This window comes from Myotis daubentonii, chromosome 14 (assembly GCF_963259705.1).
Source record: "Myotis daubentonii chromosome 14, mMyoDau2.1, whole genome shotgun sequence".
Classification (NCBI taxonomy): domain Eukaryota; kingdom Metazoa; phylum Chordata; class Mammalia; order Chiroptera; family Vespertilionidae; genus Myotis; species Myotis daubentonii.
This window is the reverse complement of record NC_081853.1, coordinates 51,503,664-51,526,017: the sequence shown is the minus strand read 5'-3', so window position 1 is coordinate 51,526,017 and position 22,354 is coordinate 51,503,664. Positions and strand designations below refer to the sequence as shown.

Below are 22,354 nucleotides of genomic sequence, written 5' to 3'. Positions count from 1 at the left end.
TGAAAGCAGCCCGTGTTCGGCTAGAAAATTCCATCCCAGGGATACCTTTGGTTCAGGCTCAGAAACTCGGATGCCACTAATGGTGTGATGGCAGAGAAGACTGGACACCTCGGAGGCCGGGGCTCCCAGTTGCTTTGGGACTTTGGACAAGAGGGATAGCCGTGCACCCAGCCATCCACCCACATCACCGGTGCCGTCCACGGAGGCACTGGCCTCAGTCACACCTGAGCTGAGGTTTGGAGCAGAGCCCAGGGCAAGGGCAACTTCTGTACTACATTCTGCCTGGATTCCGGTGTGTATGGGGGGGGGGGATGGTGAACAATGAGGCAGTGGGGGCGGAGGGCAGGAAGGCCCAGGCTCAGCATGGCCCCCCGTGAACAGCTGAGGACTCTGGACTCCATTCTGAAGAATGTGAAGCAAGAGGAGTGACGAGATTAAGTTTCTTCTCTCATTTTTATGGCATAACGGATATTAGAAGCTTATTCTTAATCTTTCAAATTATGTATTTACTGTAAAATACTGCTTTCGGTATTCTGTGTGTAACCAGAGGTCCTGAAACCCTCTAGGTACTTGGTTCTCTCGTGACGGGGCAGAACCTAAACCAGGGACAATTCTGAGGGTCCGGGAGGTGAATGGAAAGCATGCTCTTCCCGCAGCCTCCCCCACCCCAGAGCTCCTGAACCGATTAAGCAGCAGAGTTTGGGATGGTCCCTGGGAAAGTTCATGGGATGCTGCCATTCTAGATGGCTCTAAATGCTTCAGCTGCCCCCTATGCTGGGCAAGACTGGCACAACCCTGTCAGAACTACTGAGTCTGGCAGGACATGTGCCTGAGCAGAAATAAGGTTTGAAGGGGCATCCAGCACTCATCTGTGGGCAGGGCCGAAGGTTTTCCTTAGAAAGTGATTTTGGTTCCATTTTAACACAGAGATCAAGGCACTGCAGTTCAAGGCTGTAAACACTATGAAAAGCTGCAAAAGTTCCCATTGGAACCACTGTCAACAGTTAGAGCAGCCACGGGGTGGGGCGAGGTCTGTTTAAATCCACCCATTCTCCGGTGGCCAGCAGAGAAGGCCTGTTCTTTCTCCCCAAAGATGATCCCTTGAAGGAAACATTGGCGGATAAAACAGGCGAGAATCCCAGCTCCTCCTTCCTTTCTGAGTCATGCTACTTAAACTCCAATCCATTCAAATGAATGAATCCACTCTTAAAAGCTCACTCAATTCATGGAAATAATTTAATTTCCTCAATTCACTCAGCTATGCCAGGAATAAATAAATGCGCCAAAGTGTAGGCTGATGAACATGACCCTCTAATGAAAACATCAAGGGCAGATAACAAGCATGCTAGGCTGCTATCCGTCCTCATCTCTTATCTTGTTTTTCACAACTACTTGCCTAACGCGGACTCTCTGGAACATGCGCGTGTGGGAGACAGTGACCATGTCATCGCGGGGAAGAAGCCAGACATAAAACCATATGGACAGGGTTCCACAGGAGAGAATGGGTAGGAGATGATGGAGGGCATCAATTCTGCCCTGTCCCCCTGTAGGTATCTATATAGTTTCTTCTCTGGCGGTACCAACATACTTTCTAAGTCCAGACGGAAAAATATCCTAACAGTCCCAAAGGATGCTCCACGTAACAACATAGTCTCTGCACAATCACTGCACCTTCTGAGCTATGGTGCAAGTCAGCAGACGCACCAGATGGACCAAAGGCTCTCTTTCGGTGCCCTCCTTACCTTCTGCCACATGTTGATGAAGAAGAGCTCCCGGGAAACATTGAAGGACACGTTGGCATCATAGGCATCGTCGCCGAGGTTGGAGATGGAGATGTTTATGGAGATATTCTTCACAGCCCCCAAAGCCAGATAGGGGGTTTTCTCATCAATGCTGCAATGAAAAATGAACAGCCATTAATACCCTGAAGCTTTCAGCTTTCAATAATAAAACATGACCCATTGTGGGGTGGCTGCGGGAGGGGGGCAGGAACGCCACTAGCATCACAACTACAAGTCCCAGGCACCCCATGCAGCAGGCATGCATCCTTGGGCGATCAGATCCCGGTTTCTTCATCGGGGTGAGTCCATGAAGGTTCTGTCCTGCCTATCTCACTAGGCTGTTCCGGGGCTCACATGAAATCTTGTAGATCCAACTTGGAAAATTATAAGACATTTAATAGCCTAGGCATGGAATCCAATCAGACATTGATTCATTAAAGTATTTTTGGAGCACCTCCTACCTGCCCATCATTACTATTCTACAAGCGCTCTTGCCTCCTTGTGGCTTCAGAGAGACAGAAAACACAGACACAAAGAAGCAAACACACAGAAGCCGCACTGATGAGGTGAGCTCTCAGTACAAATCTAAAGGAAGAAAGGGAGCAAGATACAAAGATCCCTGGGAACTAGCCAAGGGAAAGTTGTGCCTGGAATGTTCAAAGGCTGGCAAGGAGGCCAGTGTGGCAAAGAGGGGTGAACGAGGGGTGGAGTGGGAGGAAATGGGCATAGAGAGGCAAAGGCATTAGGGGCAAGCAGATCATGTAGGGCATCGCTGGGCCATCAGAAGGATCTTGGTTTGACTGAGATGGAGCCCATGCAGAGCTCTGAGTGGAGGACCAGTGTGATGACCTCCATGTTTAAAGGCTCGCACTGCCCATGATGAGAACAGTCTGTGGAGGGAGTGGACAGAGGAAATAAGGAAGCCTGGTTAGGGAGCACTTGCAATAACCCAGGTGTGAGAAGATGACACACCAGACCATGGCGGTAGAAGCTGAGGTAGTGAGAAGTCATATCCTGGATATGTTTCAAAGGATATGCCAACAGGTTTTGCTCATGCATGGATGAGGGGTGTTAGGGATCCTTAACAGGAGAGTCAAGGATGGCTGCAAAGATTTTAGATTCAACAACTAGAAGGGAAGAGTTGTCATTTATTGAGATGAGAAAGGCTATGGGTATAGACGTTTAGTAGGGAAAATGTAAATACTACTTGGATTTTTAAAAAGAGATGTTGAGATAGTTGGATGCCCAAGTTTGGAGTTGAAGGAGGAGTCTGGCTGGAGGTATACACTTGGGATGGATTAGCTATGATCACCAGGGAACCTGTGTAGGTAGAGAAGAGGTATCATATGTAGGAGTTGGAGATGAGGAGGAGTCAGCAAAGGAGCTTGAAAACGGGTGGCGAGGGAGATAGGAGAGAAACCAAGTGAGAGGGTATCAAACTGGCCACAGAAGATGTGTTTCAAGGGAGGAGTAATTGATTTTGTCAAACGTGGCAGAGAGGTAAAAATAACATGAATTGGAACTGGCCAATGGAATTCACCATTCAGAGGTCATTGGTGATCTTGTTAAGAATGACTTAAGTGGAGTGACTGGGATGAAAGCTTGATTGGAATTGGTTTAAGAGCTGTAGGGAGAGAATAAACGGAAACAGTGAATACGGTCAACTACTTGGGGGACTTTTCTACAAAGGGGAGATTAAGATGGAAATTATCATAGTATATTTACATGTTAATGGGAAGGATCTATTAGAGAGAGAACAATTAATGATGACACGACAGGGGACAATTGCTGGATGGTTTTGAACAAATGGGGGGGGGGGGGGGCTGGCCTCAGCTGGTATGAAGTGAGAAAGAGGCCCATATGGCACAGATGCGTTAATAGATGGCTGTTAGAAACAAGACAAGATTCCCTTACGATTCCTTCCATTTTGCAGTGAAATAAAGCTGAGTCAATGACTGGGAAGGAGAAGGAGGAGGATGAGGAGGGAACATTTGAGGGGCGGGAAGGAGGGAGATGGCAGCCCAGGAGAGTGGGAGTGAGCGGGCTACCAATGGGATGATGCTGGGGATGAGGATGATGGGGATGAGAATGACAGTGAGGAGGAGGATGACAATGTTGTTGTACATGAGACTGATGATTATTATGTGATGTGAGCTTTGGACAAGATAAATTCACATGGATGGCCAATCTTTGATTGGCTAACCAGTTAATGGAAGATGTGGTTAAGCATATGAGGGTTTGTGTAATGGACAGTTGATATTTTTGGCTACTCCACATCCTGACACCTTCCTGTGATGTCTCAAGATAAGTGGGAGGGGCCCATCAGAAGAAAGGGTTAGGGTTGATTGCTAAAGTGTGAGCACTGAAGTGCAGTCATGTGATCTCAGGATGGTCAAGTGGCCTCAGTGTGGTGAGCAGAAGCTCCCAACTCAGGAATTTTGAGTTTCCCAAAGGCACCAGAGCCCTCTGAAACGTCTGAGGTGACCACGGAGGATTGAGAGCCCTGAAGTGGCATCCTGAGCTAAGGCTTGCCTCCTTTGTCTCGGGTAATGATGGTTCTCCAGCTTTCCTGGCTAAGCTCTGAACCAGCCTCTTACCCTTCCAATAAATTCCTTTTCTGTTTTCTTTTTAAAATATGTTTTTATTGATTTTAGGGAAAGAGGGAGAGAGAGAGAAACACTGATATGAAACATCAATCAGCTGCCTCCTGCATGCCCCCTCTTGGGGATCAAGCCGGCAACCCAGGCATGCGCCCTGACCGGAAATTGAACCGGTGACCTTTTGGTGCATGGGATGATGCTCAATCAACTGAGCCACACTGGCCAGGGCTCCTTTCTGTTCAAATTAGCCAGCACATGTTTGTTGTTGTTTGCAACCACTGAGATAGCTAGTAGAACATGAAAGACAAGAGAACTATCCAAAATCTCAGTAGGCTAAAATACTTTGAAATACAGATGTTGGGGGGAGGAATCCTCATTACTCATCCAAGAAGAGGGGACCTCACTTTCCTGCGTGCCTGGCACGTCCACAAGAATAACATGTGCAAGGGGAGACCTGATGGTCTCGTTGTTTTGGAAGCAAGAGCTCTAAGGATCCAAACAAGATGTGAAAAATTAACTCAGAGGAAAGTTTCAAATTCCTGAATGGCCTCCAATAAATTACGACCCTGACCTCCAGCTATGTGGCAATTATTTATTATTGTTGGCCACTTTAACTTTAAACAATTGATGGGTTATTTCTGTCCTTGCGTTTGCTTTTGTAAGATTAAAGGAGTAATCTTCAGGCCTTGAGGAGTTATGACAGAGAGAGCGCTAACCTTGCTTTATCTCGAGAAGGAATTGCATAAGCCACTCACTAGTAGCTCAGTGGCCTCAGAGAGCATCTGCAGTTTCCAAATGGAATCTGAAACAGAGACACTACAAAAAAGCATGGACCGTGGGGCAGGGGGCTGCCTCCTTATTCCAGTTTTACTGTTCACAGCCAGCCACCTTTCCTTGTGTGTACATGGCAAGGGATCAGGCCAGCGACGCCTAACCTCCTGCCAGCCCCCGACGCGTAGACCTCTGTCACGTGATCATGCAGCAAGGCCATCCCTGGGGTCTCCAAGTCAAGTGACTCAAACACACCTCCGTGACTGAGGGAAGCCAGGCACCTTCCAGGGCAGACTGTGAACTCAGACTTCTTAAAAAGGAGGGTTTCAAAGCTGCGTCACGCCTTCTCCACAGCGAGAAACCCAAGTATAAAACAGAACATCTCTGTTTCCAAAGCTATTCTTAGAAATGAAATGTAATTTGCCGGGTGCTGGGTACTTTCAAACATGTCACCCTTCTGAAACCTGACGACACCATGAAAGGTTCCTGATGTTAGTTCCATTTTTAGAGACGAGGAAATGGAGATGCAGAGCGATAAGGTGACTGGCCAGGGGGCTGTGCTGGCTTGGAACTCGGTGCCTCCTAGTCCTTCAAAGCCCACCCCTCGCCATCGCAGCCCATGTTCTCCAGCCCCTCACCTGCCACGCCCAGGAGGCCCTTTCGGATCTCCCTCCTGGTGAAATAAATCTCCCTGTTATGACCCCTTCCTGCCTCACGTGCTCGACTGTCCTTCCCAGCACCAACCAATGTTGTGATGACGCGTTTACTTGTGCAGATGTTTGATTAAGAGCTGTCTCTCTCCCATTAGGATCCAAGCACTGGGGAGCAAGGGCCCCTATTTGGTTTTGCTCATTACTGAATCCCCAGTGACAGAGCTGTGCCTGGCACTCTGTAGGTGCTCAACAAACCCTTGTGCAATGAATGAATGAACATGCACACCATCCCGACAAGATCATCATCAGCTCAGCCTTTGCATTTTGCAGAGGAAGAAGCTGAGCTGTCCCCCCCCCCCCCCCCCCCCCCCCGCCGGAGCTACAGCTCTTATATCAATTCCATCTCGGCCAGGAAGGGCTTTGGCAAGAATATCTTTTCGTGACATCTGAAAAGAACAGGACTTCTTGAAGACCAACCTCTGACAGGACTGTTGAAAGAGTAAAACAACCAGTCACAGGGAATGCCAAACATTCCCCCTGGTGCTCACTTATTCCGTAAAGAACAATCTTTCTAATTTTCAAGAAACTGTATTCCTGGGGGAAAAAAATTTCCCATTAATTTTAATTTGCTTGTGCAGGCTTTAAAGCAGGTCGTATTACTCCGAACACCTACCACTCGATGTGCTTTGATAAGAACAGCATTATTAAGAGTCAACGTGAGAACCAACTGTAGTTTCTAGAAAGCTTATCTTACCACACATCTGGGGCCGGCTGGAAACACATTGCTCCTTTGTTATCAAAAAATAACAACTATAACTGTCCTAATACATCTCACGGCAGCTGGTTTTGAATATGTTGGCTTTGGCACCATCCACCCCAATACTCCAAATGTCAGCTGTGACTGCCACCATCTTGGCGGATGTGTGACGCCTGAGGGTCACTGTAGAATTTGTTGTGTGCCCTCATTCACCCCCTACCATTAAGAGTGCATACCCCTCAAAGTTCCTTGTTGGGAACATGCAATACATTCCCATACCAATCATCATATGCTGAACTCACGAAGGCCACTAAACTAAATTTTTCCCCTTCTACCACCATGGAAAGAATTTTATTCACGTAATTTTTTGTGAAGATGCTAAGGGAAGAAACTAAACTAGCTTAATGGTGTTTAAAAATGAATTTCCCATTGGATTATTTTTGATCCTCCTTAAGTCTTCGAAATATAAGTCTTAGAAATACTGAAAAGGACCTTATTTAAATAATCTGTGGTTAAATCCTACCTTCCATAAAATATAATACTTTTATTTCCTTTTGCTGCTAGTTTAAAACTAGCCTGAGCAACAGACGTAAATTCAGGAGTTAACCAAGTACATTCTGGTCAGCTATATTTCTAGTTTTAAAATCTTGCCACATCCTCATTATTATTGATGATATTACACTTGTCAACTGCAACTATATTTGATCATGACAACTAGGAGAATCATACAAGGCAGCCAAATTCATCCATTTTTCCTTCCTGCCTTCTTCCTTCCATCCTCCCACTCTCCCTTGCTCCCTCCCTTCTTTTTCTAGTCATTTATTCATCCATCCATCCATTACTTAAAAAAAAAAACTACCTTCCCAACTTAGGTACCAGGGATACGGTTTCCAGACCTCAAAGAGTTCACCGACTAGTGGAGGAGGCAAACATGTAAGACATGATGTCAACGTGTGCTATGTGCTGACCAGAGAGAAGAGGAAGCATCCCTATGAGACCCTTTATGCTATGAGATCACAAAGAAGAGGTTCTGCAGGGGCAGTGGGAGGAGCAGAGGTGTAGCGGGAGGTTTTCGGCAAGGTATGACTAAGGAGGCAAATTATGAGTCCTACAATTAATGGGACGATAGCCCTGCCAATAAAAATGTTGCTAAGATTGATTGTATACACACACGCACACACACACACACACACACACACACTCCCTAGGTTTTCCATTCATGGAAATCATATTCAAAAGGACATCGTGGTCCTGGCCGGTTTGGCTCGGTGGTGAGAGCGTCAGCCTGTGGACGGAAGGGTCCTGGGCTCGATTCCAGTAAAGGGCGTGTAATGCCAAAATTGAGAAATGTCAAAATCGGGGGCAGCCTTCCTGAGGAAGGATTCAGCATCCCACAAATCACAGAGATCCTCAACATTGTGCCAGAAAAGCCACGGCATCAATGATAGCCACTGCAATTTAAAAATCACAGACAATGCTTCCTAGTCTTAAAAGTGGGCAGGTATAAAATCAGAGATGGAATTTGGCAGCTGGATGGCAGCCCACTGGATCCATCACGTCACAGATGAAGGCCAAGGAGCTAACTACTTTCCCATGGCCTCTCAGCAGACAGTGGCAAAGCCAGATAGACCTCCTAACTCCTGGTCCAGCGTTCCTCCCTCTGTTCCTAAAATACAGGCAAATGCACAAAACTGTATAAAATTTACACAAAGCTTATCTGGCTGTACTAAGACGAGAAATGAAATCGTGTTTGCCTTCTTAGCATTTAAAACATTGAGAATATTGGAAGGTGCCATCTCTTTATAAAAGCTATCTGAGGTGCTTCCCCTTCCGCTTGACAACTGTCCTTGAAATTGGTGGAGGCACTCAGGATGGTTCCAGACACCTTCAGCACCTCTGTTGGGCCATCGCCTCGGGGCTTTGTTGATAACTATCAGTCTGTCCACTACTAGAGCTTAAACTTACAAACACGAAAAACCCCATAAAACCACAGTTGTTCATCTGACGTCTTCTATGAGGGCCAGGAACACAAAATACCAAATAAACTGATGACAACGTGAAGGAAACACACCACGGAGTGAACACAAGTCATGCTGAAGAACAGGTGCAGGACAAGGTGCAAGAGAAATCCAGAGGGAAGGAATCACTGTAGATGGAAGTTCCCCGAGAGATGTAGGAATTGAGCCACATCTTTTGTTGTTGTTAATTCAAACCAGACAATATTTTTCCAATTGATTTTAAGAGAGAGTAGAAGGGAGGGTAGAAGGGGAGAGAGAGAATGAGAGGAGAGAGATGGATGTGAGAGAGACACATCTATTGGTTGCCTCCTGCACACACCCCAGCCGGGGTGGGTGATCGAACCTGCAACCCAGGTACATGCCCTTGACTGGGAAGCGAACCCCGAGACCCTCCGGTCCACAGGCTGAGCAACACCAGCCAGGGCTTGAGCCACATCTTAAAGAATGAGGAGCAGAGAAACAGGAATTACATTCCAGGCAGAGGAAACAATCAACAACGGATAAATGAGTGGAGGTGACTCAGAAATAACGTGGAAAGCAACAGGAAAAGGACTTCCTTAGCAGTAAGATGAATGGGAGGCCAGCAGATTACGCAGAATGCATCCAGATTCCCACAGACTTCGGACGTCAGAGTTTTGGGTTGATCCTCTAGGCCAGTGAACTGAACCATGTTATCTTGAGTCACCAATGTCAGGTGAGCTGAAAGTACTTTGTTAATAAATAACAAGGCACTGAAGTGAAGGTCTTACAAAATGGAATAGATTATGGGTGGTTCTACCCCTGTCCCCTGGGGTCTTATCACTTGTAGTCTGCACAGGCTGCAATTCGATCCCCATCTTTTGCTGAAGGACTTTTCCCTGCAGGCCAGCAAAGTGCCAAAGAATCAAGCTCCTGACAGCCCCGGAGCAGCCCTCAGCCAATGAGGATGCAACCGGTGCACGATGACCTCAGCGCCCTCACCTATTGCATGACAACACTGAAGTACACGTTCTGGTTCTAAGCCCCGGCTGCCCAATATGGTGGCCAGTGGTCACCTATGGCTTTGAGCACTTGAAGTGTGGTAGGTCTGCATTAGGTGTGAAATGCACATCAGCTTTCTAAGGCTTAGCACAATAAAACAAGAAAGGATGTAAAAAAAAAATCTCAATCATTGTTTTAATATTAATTACACGTTTACCTGACTTTTTGCTATGCTATTTTTGCTATCTATAAAAATTTGTTTTACAAGTTTCACTTTAATGTTTCAATGTGGCCACCAGAAAATTATAAATTGCATATGTGGTTTATAGTATGTGTGTACTGGTCAGGACTCTCTAAGACTCTCAGTAAATTCTATGTATTTTGCTTTTAACAATGCAATATGTTTGATTTGTGATTAATCTCCGACGGTACATGTTTGCTCATGTTACTTGCAAAGGAGAGGTCGAGGGGAAATAAAACAAATTTGGGTAAAAATAAAATCGGTAATATTTAGCCTCGCAAACTCACCTGCTTGTGACATGCAGTAATGAATACTGTGCAATGTCACAAAAGAAGAAGCGGACCACATGTGTGCCTGTGTTCCCCACAAAGTAATTTTGAGTTTCACCAACATCTGATGCCCAAAGTGGTTCACTGTGCAAATAAACCTCACTGGTGAGGGAGGCATTTATGTGCTGCCTGCAGTCATCGGCTGAGGGTTGCTGTGGGGAAGGGAGGGCGTCGTTCCCAGCACCTCTGCCTGGTGGGCAGGGCAGCCAGAGAGGCCGTTACTGGAGCTGAGCACCAGGCCTGCACACAGGGTGGAAGGGACACTGACAGCGCTGACCGTGCCCGCTGCAGGGTCCTATGAATGGGAGATGCAGCTTGATGAAGGGGAGAAGGAGCCAGCCAGGGAGGCCCGTAGCAGGCAGATCAGCACAGTTAGTTAGTCCTGTTATCTCTAAATGTCTGGAAGGGGCCCATGGCCCTGGAGACACCCCACCACCCCTTGTGAGCCACATCCTGGCCACTTCCCTTCTTTAGCAACTGTCAGAAAGATCCTTCCCAAGTGCCATGGTCTCCGTGTCTACCGATGGTTCCAGCCCCCTCGGGCCTCATGGTCCTGTCACATGTCGGTGGGGGCGACCAAACACCCCCCCGACCCAGGGCTGACTGCCCGTGGGTTACACAGGGGCGCTGTCCTGGTTGTGCATGGCTGCCAAGGGCTCTTAAAGGCAGGTGTGCCCAGGCTATGAGGAGGTTGTTAATCATTCTGAATGTTAAAACAGGGCATCACAAGGTGGGAGATGGGACAGTACCCTTGCTGAATCTGAGGGGTACATGTATTGAGCTTCTATCATGCAATCCATTTTAGAGAGAACGATCAGGGATAAATTCAAGAAGCAATGGACGGCAGCGAACACAACCTCTGAGCCCATCTCTGAAGGATATGTACTCAGTAAGGAACTGCCCCCGGCTTCCCAACATAGGAAGGCGGCTGTCGATACGCACAGTGTTGTGGAGTTTATCCACAGCCTCTGTTCACCTCCCCGCGCTGGGAGCTTGTGCATCAAGCCCATTGCTTGCATCTGAGGGCTGCCCCTCAGCCCCCCGGAGTCCTCACAGGGGCATCTGCCTTCCAAGAGCCACACTCGAGGCGTCTCCCCCCGTGACACAGCGAGCTCCTCTTTACAGGAAATCAGTGCTCTGGACCAACAATGGAAAGACCCCTTCTCAAAGCCCCAGCGTTTCCACACCTCCAAAGAATGCAGCTGCAGCCTTTAGAGGCAAGATGCCAGGGTGATGCCCTCACCCAATTCTGCACACGTGAGTGTCACACATGAGGGTTAGCACCGTGTTTTCAGATTCTCAGTCCCTGTCTCTCAGTTTGTAATCAGCTGGAGAGGCTCTCCTCCCCCCAAGACACAGTCACTCTCCTGTGACAGAACTCTGGACAAGGGAGCCTTGAAGTCCAGCTCGAGACTACAAAGGAGTCAGCTCTCATGGAATGTTCCAGAATAAGCTCCGAAATTTCTCTTTCCTACAAGGATAGGAAACTGTTTTGTCTTGCTGGTTCATTTCAGCGAGCAACTGCCCATTCCTTTGCATTGCCATAGATCTTCCTGATAAATTATTTAGAATCCAAATACCTATTTTTCACTGCTATAAAAAAATCACTAAAGTCTCCTGATTTATAAGGTTTTAGTTACTGTGGCAAAAAAAGATATCCCTTCCGTGTGTGTGTGTGTGTGTGTGTGTGTGTGTGTGTTTTAACAAAAACATTTTTGGTTTAAAAAAAGCACCAAAAGATATCCAAACAGGATATTGCACCAAAAGGTGCGATACTAAATATACATGAACAATGAAATCTAATCTTAGTTTAGCCTTTAATAGACTCTAGAGCAGTGATGACAAACCTTTTGAGCTCGGCGTGTCAGCATTTTGAAAAACCCTAACTTAACTCTGGTGCCGTGTCACATATAGAAATTTTTTGATATTTGCAACCATAGTAAAACAAAGACTTATATTTTTGATATTTATTTTATATATTTAAATGCCATTTAACAAAGAAAAATCAACCAAAAAAATGAGTTCGCGTGTCACCTCTGACATGCGTGTCATAGGTTCGCCATCACTGCCCTAGAGTGATGGGAGTTGTTTCTTCTGCCCAGCGCTCAGTCTTGTCCTGCGGGTATCCTATGGCCCCTGTGGTTTACAGCCTCAGCCCTGAGCCGCCTGCTCTACACCATCCCATGTCCCTCACGCTGACTCGCTCAGGATCCTCTCTCCGCACACCCCGCGATACGTTTCACTTCCTTCAATGCTCAGCGCCACATCTGGACCAGATTGCTTCGCAGGTGTTCCCACCCTCCCTCTGCCTCTGCGCAGCCCCTCCTCCTGCCTTTGGTTTCCCTGGCAACGCCCTCCCCGACGACTGGCTGGACTTGAGCTGGACCCCTGGGTCGATGTGCTTACATGGCATGTTCCAGACCTCCACCAGCATCTACTGGGTACTTGTCTACTTTCCAATACACTTTTAAAAAAAATCTAAATACCAACAGTTTGATTGAGTTCTGCTTTCGTTTTAAATATGCTTTAATACTCATATTGTTCATGCCCTTAAATACTGCCTCAACCACTAATTGGACTATACGTGTGCATGGATGTAGGTTTTAATCTTTTCCAACAGTGGGTTATGAAAGCCCTGCGGTTGGAGAGGGGCTTCACCTCTCACCGTGCTTTATAAACCCCTTCGAATCATGCAACACAGACCCACGCGGTTATTAACTCCAGATAGGAATCCCCAGGCCCCGCTGGAAGGCACGTCCATTAAGGTTTACAGCGGGGCAGGGAAACGACGCCTGGGCCTGGACTTCTGGTTGGAAAAGCACTTCCACGGAGCCAGAAATACCTCTATCGCCCTCCTATGTACCCACCTGGGCCAGTTTTATAACCATCAGGAGAGAAAAGCATTTACTAAGGTGGTCTGCGCCAAAATAGTGGTTTCCCGAGCAACACTCAGATAATGAACGCGTGTTACTTTAAAACAGTAATACGCCCAATATCCTCGCTGACGTCACTCGCATGAATCTGGCCCGGGGCCTGGCTCATTTACTAACTCATGCAGGGACAGGACCAGTACTCGCTTCAGAGGCCCTCCTCCGCCGTGGGGGCACACGAGGAGCCAGAGGGCCCTCCCTGCCCCTCCAGGCAGCACCGGCTCCTGCCTCCTGCCCCATCTGTTCCACTGTGAAGAGAACTGCTGGTTCCCAGCGAACAGAGGCATTCCAATCCTCATCAGCCTTTACTTTAGGGGTAGTTTCCGGAATCACTAAATCTTAGGAACATCTGGAACAAATCAGCGAGGTTCACTCACTGTAACAACTGGATTAAAGGCAGAGAATACTCGGGGCGGCGGAGGCATTCCCCAGATCTGGGGGCTGCACAGGGGCCCAATGTCATGAGACAGGGATGGTGTGCAGCGATGTATGGCTTGGCCCAGCAGTGGCGCGGCGCCACCGATGTCTCACATGAGCCGCCCGCTCAACGGGGCCACGACGCACTCCAAATGCAAGGAGGTGGGGGCGGGATGCGCACCTCCCAGACCCCGGCAGGCCAGACAACTCAAGAGAACCAAGTGAGCATGACTCCCGTGGTCCCCCGACCCTAATTCCAGCTCCACAATCAAATGGGGGATGTACATGGTCATAGACAATAAAATGTACTGAGATGACAACGGTCCCTGGATTTGGGACCGTTTTCTCCTGTGAGGTGAGCAGCCACAGGGGCCACAGGGAAGGGACTTTTTCCTCCTGGGTCTGGAGGCCGTGAAGGTAGAAACAGGGACGCACACGCCACACGCAGAACCTCAAACCGCCGCGAAGGGGCCCGTCCGCCCATCAGGTGGTGCCGTTCACCACGGGCACCGTTTCTCTGCTTCGGGCCCGAAGCGCTCATTTTCTTGAGCTCATCAAAGCTCTGCTGAGCAGTCACCTGTGTCTTTAATGAATAATAAGCCACGGGCAAGAGATAAATGGTCATTTCCTGATCAGTGTACTGCAGACCCTGGGAGCCACAGAGGCAGGAAAACGGGACAACAGCCTTATCATGAAGTCTCAGCTCTGAACGTCACAGCAGAAATCTTTCGTCTACTCCGGCAGGCGGAGCAAATCGTCGGTTTCCCCAATGTGTATCTTTTCCCATACTCGGAGGAAACTTCTAGAACGGGGGTTTTTAACCTGTGTGTTGTGCCACCAGACACTCTACGCAGCCTAGTAAAGTGAGTGGACCCCTTCTCTGAGTATTGCTTTTAAATGCATACATTGAAAAACAGGGTAACCAAGAAACCAATCACAGAAAATACAACAATAATTATATTTTTCAATGTGTGGTATAGCAATATGTGCTGTTTTTTAAATAGCACTGACTAATAAGATTAGGCAGCAGATCGAAAAACCACCCTAACTGTGAAGTCGGGACGGACGTAAATGATAGTTAGAAGTCTCTGTCATACGGCAAGTCAATATGAAAACATCAGTGATTTCTGTGGGTGACAGTCACAGGTCCTGCAAATACCCCTGGGCTTTGCCGTCTACATGTGTAACTGTATAAGATGCGAAGTTCCAATTGGAAGTCAACGCAAACGAGGATGTGATTGTTTTCTGATCCAAGTTCACAGACCCCATGAATTCTATGCACAGACCGTGAGGGGACAAGGACCCATGAAAGACCTCTCTCCTCCGGGAAGGTGAGGGACTGTGCAATGATGGGAAGAACAGGCCACGTGACGGAGGGCGAGGCAGGGACAGCGCGCTCAGCCTCACACCAGGAGGCAGGGGAAGAACAGCCTTTCCGCAAGGTGTGTGAGAAGATGCTCTGATTTCATTCATCTCAACTCCACCGTCCCTGGACCAACAGTGAGCCATCTCCAAAACTGGGGACGCTGGTCGGGCAGGTACGAGAATGAGAATCCTCTCCTTGCTTAGGAGGGTACGTTGTGTTTTCCACACCAGAAAAAATAATGAGAAATTTTAAATGTTTTTTGTTTTGTTTTTTAAAGAAACACAACTGTAGACTGAAACACTGGCATTCCCCTCTTGTTCAGGTCTCATTATCACAGAAAACATTCTCAAAAAAGAGCCCCGTGTCCCTGGCCAGGAAGGCTGCCTACTCCGCGCGAGCATCCCGTGCTCCCTGAGGCCCTGAGGACAGAGCTGGCTCTTGGTTGCACCGGGAGGACACTCAGTGAAAGGCATCCCTCACATGGCTGCCCGCTCCCCTGGTGTCCCTTGTGTCTGGATAGCCCTCTCTTTTTGTTGTTGTTAATCCTCACCTAAGGATGTTTTTCCATTGATTTTTAGAGAGAGTGTAAGGGAAAGGAAGAGAGAGAGAGAGAGAGAGAGAGAGAGAGAGAGAGAGAGAGAGATGAGAGAGACACATCAATTGGCTGCCTCCCGCATGTGCCCTGACCCGGGTGGGGGATCTAGCCTGCAAACCTGATACGTGCTCTTGACCAGAATCAAACCTGGGGCCCTTCAGTCCATGGACCTACACTCTATCTACTGAGCCAAACTGGCGAGTTTAAAAGCAAGTCCCGGGGAAGAAGCAAACAGCAGTAACCCTCACCACCTACAGGGTCCTCCTCCACACCACTCAAGGCTTGGTCTTGAAAAAGCCCAACCCCCTCCAATTTCAAGTGAGCAGATACAAAGCCCACCAGCAACTGTCTCTCCCCTCCCCCCCCCCCCCCCCGCCACAAAGTTAATATCCTATAAATACTGGATTTGGTTTCCTTTTGAAACTCTGTCCTAAAAAGAAATGAGATTGCTGGCCAGCAGATCGGAGAACAAACAAGTACATATATGTGAGGTCCTGCTGGCCAGCAATCTCATTTCTTTTTAGGACAGAGTTTCAAAAGGAAACCAAATCAGTATTTATAGGAGATGCCGTGAGGAGCTGGGGGCGAGGCAAGCAGTGGGGCGGGGACGGGCTGCTCACGTCTGTGGTCTCTGCAGTGTGCTTGGCCTGATTCACACCAGGGCTCTGCACCACGAGCCACGGCAGGGATTACCCGCACGGACACAAGGGGGCTGGCTTTTGGCACCCCGATCGGTCAGTCACTGGCCAAGGGCTGCCGGGGATGGGTGTAACCTCCCAGGCAGGAGGGCTCCCGTGAGCTGAGGGCCATTCTCCAGACCAAGGGTGGGACAGCTGTGAGCCCTTAGCAGCCAACACTTACACAGCTGGGCACGTGGCTCCTGCACAGCCATGGGAGCTGGGCCTGGCAGCAACAGCATCCACCCAAGCTCGTCATTGTCGGATCAAGACAATGGCCCTAGCCGGTTTTGCTCAGTGGATAGAGCATCGACCTGTGGACTGAAGGGTCCCGGGTTCGATTCTGGTCAAGGGCACATGCCCGGGTTGCAGGTTCGATCCCCAGTAGGGTGCGTGCAGGAGGCAGCCAATCAATGATTCTCTCTCATCATTGACGTGTCTCTCTCTCTCTCCTTCCCCCTTCCTCTCTGAAATCAATAAAAATATATTTAAAAAAGCAAAAGATCACCTGGAATGGAGTCACTGGAGAAGGCTCTTAATATCTAGAAGTTCCTTACATGGTCCTGCTCTCTCAGGGCAACAGCAATAGACTGTGACCTGTGGGCAGTTCATGGTATTCCTGAGTCTCACCTTTGGCTCAGGGGGCAGTGACCACTGGGGACAAAGCAAAAGGACCCTCCCTCCTTGGCCACAGCTGTCCTGGGCTTTTCATCTGGGAAGAGCAGCAGGGCCGCCTTCCAATCGCCCGAGGTGACGTCAGGTGGCTCAGAGCACACTGGGGAGAGAAGCTAACGGGAGGGTGTGTGCGCAACAATGAGAAAGAATTGGTGTGGAGGAAGGTTTACCTCCGGAAACCAAACCACTGTGCATCTTCGGAATTTGGCTTTTCTTACAGGAACTAAGTCTCTGGTGGGATGGGCGAGTCTAGTGTTAGTGGCAAGAGACCAACAGCCCAGCCACACAGAGTAAACTGTGAGAATCTTAGCAAAGACGCAGCCCATGGCTCCCCGCCTGCTCTCCCTCTGACCGTAGTGAGGAACCGAGTCACTGCTCTCTCTTTATCTCAGGCTGAACATCCAGTGACAAGGGAACAGCAGCCATCTCGTTCTGACCCTGCTGGAGAGGGGCTTACCCGTAAGACCTCCGATGGTTGGCTATATTTGGAAGCCAAGGAAAACACTAGCAAATAAAATTTTATCAGGTACACCTGTGAGGTAGGCCCAGCCTTCCCAGGTCGCTTGGGAGGAAGGCTCAGGTAGGAGCATGTTCCCAGCGTCCTCTCTGGTTGCCATGGTTACTCCTCAGCCTGCCTTCCATGGTCCTCCACGGGAGCCTCATCCTCGCACCATCCAGATGGAAAATCTCCATCGGTGTCTGCTCGACAAGAGGAGAGCCGTCCCTGAAATCCAGAATTGGTTGGGATAGGTTTCTGCAGCTCATGTGTGTGTGGGGGGGTGGGGTGCGGGGGAGCCTTGAAAATGAAGTGACTTCCCTAAGGGAAAAAGTCAGTTCCTATGGTGATGGCTCATTGTCCGCAGCCTCACATTGAGGCCGGGAGGCTGTTCAGGACATCAGATCATCCCTGGGATAGGAAGGGATTTCCTAAATGGGAGTGAGAGACAGGCCAGGTTCCCCAAGCTGCCACGGCTCTTTATTTATTTGTTTCTAAATATTTTTTGTTGATTTTTAGAGAGAGAGGAAGGGAGAGGGAGAGAGAGAAACATCGATGTGAAAGTAAAACAATGATTGGCGGCTTTCTACACGCCCTCTAGAGGGAGAGAGCCCACAACCCAGGCATGCACCCTGACCAAGAATCCAACTGGCAACCTTTTGGTGCACAAGATGGTGCCCAACCACTGAACCACACCAGCCAGGGCCGCCACGGCTATTTAAAGACGGACCCTGGGTCTAATGGCTGGAACACTGGACCGGGACTCAGGAACCTCCCGACAGGTGTCTTTCCGGCCACTGCCATTTAACTTCCTTGCTGACCTCAGCTAAGGGAGCCCAATCCCTGCCTGTCAGCGCCCTGTTCTGCACCTGAAATGCCACGGCTCCGAACGCATGCGGGAAGACCACCCACCAGCCACGAGGAACCCGTGCGCTGGGCCTGGTTCGTCCTGCCTGAGTCCCTCTGTAGGGCCATGGACGCGTGTCTCAGAGCCACACAGTCAGCATCTGTGCTCATCCCCGGGTGGAGCTGGAGCCAGGGCTCCAAAGAAACACAGCTGTGTGGCCCAGCTCCACCCAGGTCCCTCCCAGGATGACAGAGGGGTCAGAGGTCTTATCCTCTCTGCCTCCGACGCCCTGTGGACACAGCCCTCAGCTGCTGTCCTCGGGAAAACGGGACATAGCTCCCAGCCCCGGGCTTGGCTCCCGGGTTTGCTCTCAAGCCAACTGCCCTTCGCTGTGTGGGCAATGCGTGGCTCTGCCTGGTTAGGAAGGGGAAAAGGACCAAGATGCAGACCATGGGAGAGTGTTGGCTGTTTGGCAAAACGTGGGGAGAAAGCATTCCCAGGAAGTTCATGGGAGAAAGTCTTGGTGTCAAAAGGTGATATAACACTCTTGTTGGAAATTCCAGAATAAACGCATCAACTGAGACTCTTTGAGAAAGTGGATGTAGCAGCAATTACAAAAGCCAGCTGCCTCCAATCAAGAAACTTCTTTTGCTTCCCCCCGCCCCCCCCCCACCCCCCCATCCCCTGCCAGATCTGGAGCAGAAAGTGAAGAAATAAATAAATCACATGGCTAATATTCTGGCAAGGTTTCTGATCAGTTCCCTCTCACCTTCCTTCTTTCTTTTAATAATAATAATAATAATAATAATAATAATAATAAATTTTTATTGATATCAGAGATGAAGGGAGAGAGAGAGAAAGAGAGAGGGAGAGGGAGAGGGAGAGAGAGAGAGAGAGAAAGAGAGAGATAGAAACATCAATGAGAGAGAGCCATCGATCGGCTGCTTCCTGCATGTCCCACACTGGGGATCAAGCCCACAATCCAGGCATGTGCCCTGACAGGGAATCGAACCGTGACCTCCTTGTTCATAGGCCGATGCTCAATTACTGAGCCACGCCAGCTGACCAAGGAAACTCTTAATATGACAGCCCACAAGCACATGGTCAAATCTGAGACCTCCAAGGTGAGGAAAATTCAACCTACATGGATTCAGAATGCAATGACTCCTGCAGGGACCACCATTAACAGGACAGGACTGGCGGCCAACATCTCCAGAGAGAAAAGCCATGAAGCAGGTCCCCACAGGTCAGATAGCACATCAGGGGCCATCAACCTCCCCTCTGAACTGAGGCTACTCACACAGGGGAGGACTTCCCCCCCAAGGTCCCCAGCCTTGGTACTTCTGGTCTAGAACCAGCTGCTATCAGAACCCAACAGCAATGGCGAGATGGACATTTCCAGCTTTAATCTCGCCTCCCCTCACCCTCACTTTATAAGGGTCTGCTCTTCTTTCTCCCACTCTACAGATGAGGAAACAGAGGCCCAGAGAGGTTAAGCAGCTTGCCCAAGGCTGCACAGCTGGTAAGACACACAGGGTGTTTATGGATACTGAGGACCCTATAGGGTACCTAGTGCACGTAGGTGCTCAGTAAACAGGGGTCTCTTCCCCTTCATAAAACAAGACAACTTTACTCCTACCCCACATGGTGCAGTTATCGATTCTGGCCACTTTGCCACTTTTGAGACGGAGAACAATTTGTTTCAAACTCTGAAGAGCTCTCTGGGCTCAGAGATCCTCCTCTCGAAGGCTGGTCTTTCGTGGACAAAGCTACCCAACTACCAGGCAAGGGTTCTGGGAAATTCACTCGACTCCCCCACCCTGACCGCGATAATAGCATTAGTAAGGCTATAACCATAGGACCATTATATGTGGCCGCTAGACGGTTCTTCTAAGGACATAAATATTCTACCGTGTCTTTTCACCGCCCTTAAGGGTGCTTTCATTATTGTAGTTGGCTAGCCAGAAGGCACTGAAACGTTCCACTGGTCTCCTATGGGAGGCATCAAAAAAAATTTTTTTTTTAGCTCCGTTGCCATAGTCTATATTTCTTTTTCTTTAACCTAATCACACATGATGCATTCTTAGGAACTGTGAGTATCCAGACAGACAAAACAAAATGTCGCGGCATCATTTTACAAATGGAAATTTCAGTCCTGTTTAATAAAAACTACCTGTACAGCTTCATCCCTACTCCTGGGCGTTGCTGGATATGGCATGTTTTGGAACTGGACTCAAGACCATGAACGATCGTGAACTTTTAATTAAATAGTTGATTGCTTTAGGAGACAACAGGCCAGCCAGAATTCATACTCTCTGGAGAGAAAAATAAAAACATCCAGTCACAGAGAGCCTTTCCTGGCTCGATCCCGGGCCTTCTGGTCACCCAATCACACGGGATGTCTTTCCCTCAGTCTTCCCAAGACAACGGCTCCTCAGTCTGGTGGGAATTCGGCTGCTTCCAGTTACATACAATACCTTGTACTGTACCGTCTACCACTCACTGGGGGGATCTTATCCATTGCCCCTTTGCTTCAACTTTTCAGTACTATAAGTCACAGCGAACGTGAGAGCTAGGTTCTAAAGACAGCACGAAAGGCAAAAAATGTGTCCAAACGGCCCTTGGGGAGGCACCGTGGTGGAAATCAACACAACCTCTCTCATAAGCCCAGCCCTGCCCTGCCAAGGGTGCTCCTGCACCGAGACAAAGGCCACTCTGTGGACCTGAGCCAGGGATGAAGGCACTAAGGTGGATGGAGAGTAGCTGACTCCACACTCCAGCTGGAACATACTTTCACTGAGTGGAACAGAGGACCACATGATCCATACCATCCTCTCCTTCTCCCCCTCTCTCTATCTTCTCTCCTCTCTCTCCTTCTCCCTCCGTCTCTTCTTCTTCCCTGCCTTCCTCTCTCCCTTCCCCCCAGGATGCCTGGCTCCTCCTCATTCCCCTTAATTCCTCTTCTTGGAAGCTGCTCCATGGCCTTGTAATGACCCATTCAGCTCTCTGAAGCACTGAGCAGGTGGTGCCACCAGCACCCAGGTTTCCTTACGTGGTAGGGCAGGTAGCATTACTGGTCCCAATTCTCCATCCCTCCTATTCTTGTGCCCTTGGCTGTGTGCCTCTTCAGTTCCTCTCACTAAAGGCTCAGAGCATACTTTCCTGTCCCATGACTTCGAGTTTGGCCATGGACTCATGGTGACCAATAGGGTGAGGTTGAGGTAAGGATGCACAGTTCTGAGCCCAGGTCTCAAGAAGTATGGAATGTTTCTGCTTGCCCTCCAGCACCATTGCCATGTCAGGAGAAGAATGAGCCCAGGCTAGCCCACTGGTCCGTTCAGGACAATGAAAGACACATGAAGCAGAGCTGGCCTGGGTCACCTATGTCTGGCTGAGGTCAACCCCACTGTCTGCTGAACCGCAGATGCATGAGCAAGTCAGCCAAGATCCAGCTGAATCCAGCCAACCCTCAGCTGACCTGCAGAACCTTGAGAATAAGTGACTGCTCTTTCAAACCACTGAGTTTTGAGGTGGTTTGTTATGCAGCATATTCTGTGGCTATAGCTAGCTGATACATTATCGATGGCTGGACCCGCAGAGCAGAACTGGTTCGGACCAACACTCTGAAGAAGCAAAGTTGTGGAAGTGGAGGCAGCTTTAGGCATAAGGTAGCTTACTGATCACCAGTCTTGGGTTTTACATTGTAATATATGAAAACCTCAATTCAATAGAGATTTGATCATTCATTACTGGGCAGCAAGAACATCCAGACTTTCCTAATATTTTACCTTGGAACAAGTGAGCATTCCGCCACCACAGGAAGTTCTCTATAATCCAAACTAAATGTCCAACATTTACAGTCTGCCTCAAAACAAAACAAGTCCCTATATTTTGTTTCCTGTTACTTTTTCCCTAAAACACTTTTTGGAAGACCTAGTTAAAACTAAAAGCAATGACCTGATAAGTTATGAAAGCTTCTTTAGATTTGGTTTCTTTAATAATCCGAGGAGGCCCTTCTTACTAATGTTAAAAATTTCCAAGACCCGCGTCATCAGGTTGAAGTAATTGTCTAAGTTTGGCAAAGCATGTGGTACTTTAATCTATCACTCTTGTCCTAAGTCAAAGTAATGCTAATTAATATTTAAGCGGTTCAGGGGAGTATTTGTGTGTGTGTGTGTGTGTGTGTGTGTGTGTGTGTGTGTGTGTGTTGGGGGATTACATCACCTTTCGCCCAATAAATG

At 48.7% G+C, this 22,354-nt stretch overlaps 1 protein-coding gene across 1 annotated transcript in view; it reads right to left on the bottom strand.

Moving 5' to 3' along the window:
- The window catches only part of ITGA9 (integrin subunit alpha 9), a 261,202-nt gene that overhangs the window by 96,012 nt on the left and 142,836 nt on the right, over positions 1–22,354 (bottom strand). Inside the window, exon 18 of the mRNA XM_059664393.1 lies at positions 1,743–1,893. Within this exon, the coding sequence (XP_059520376.1) occupies positions 1,743–1,893 (151 nt within the window). The remainder of the gene's footprint in view (positions 1–1,742; positions 1,894–22,354) is intronic.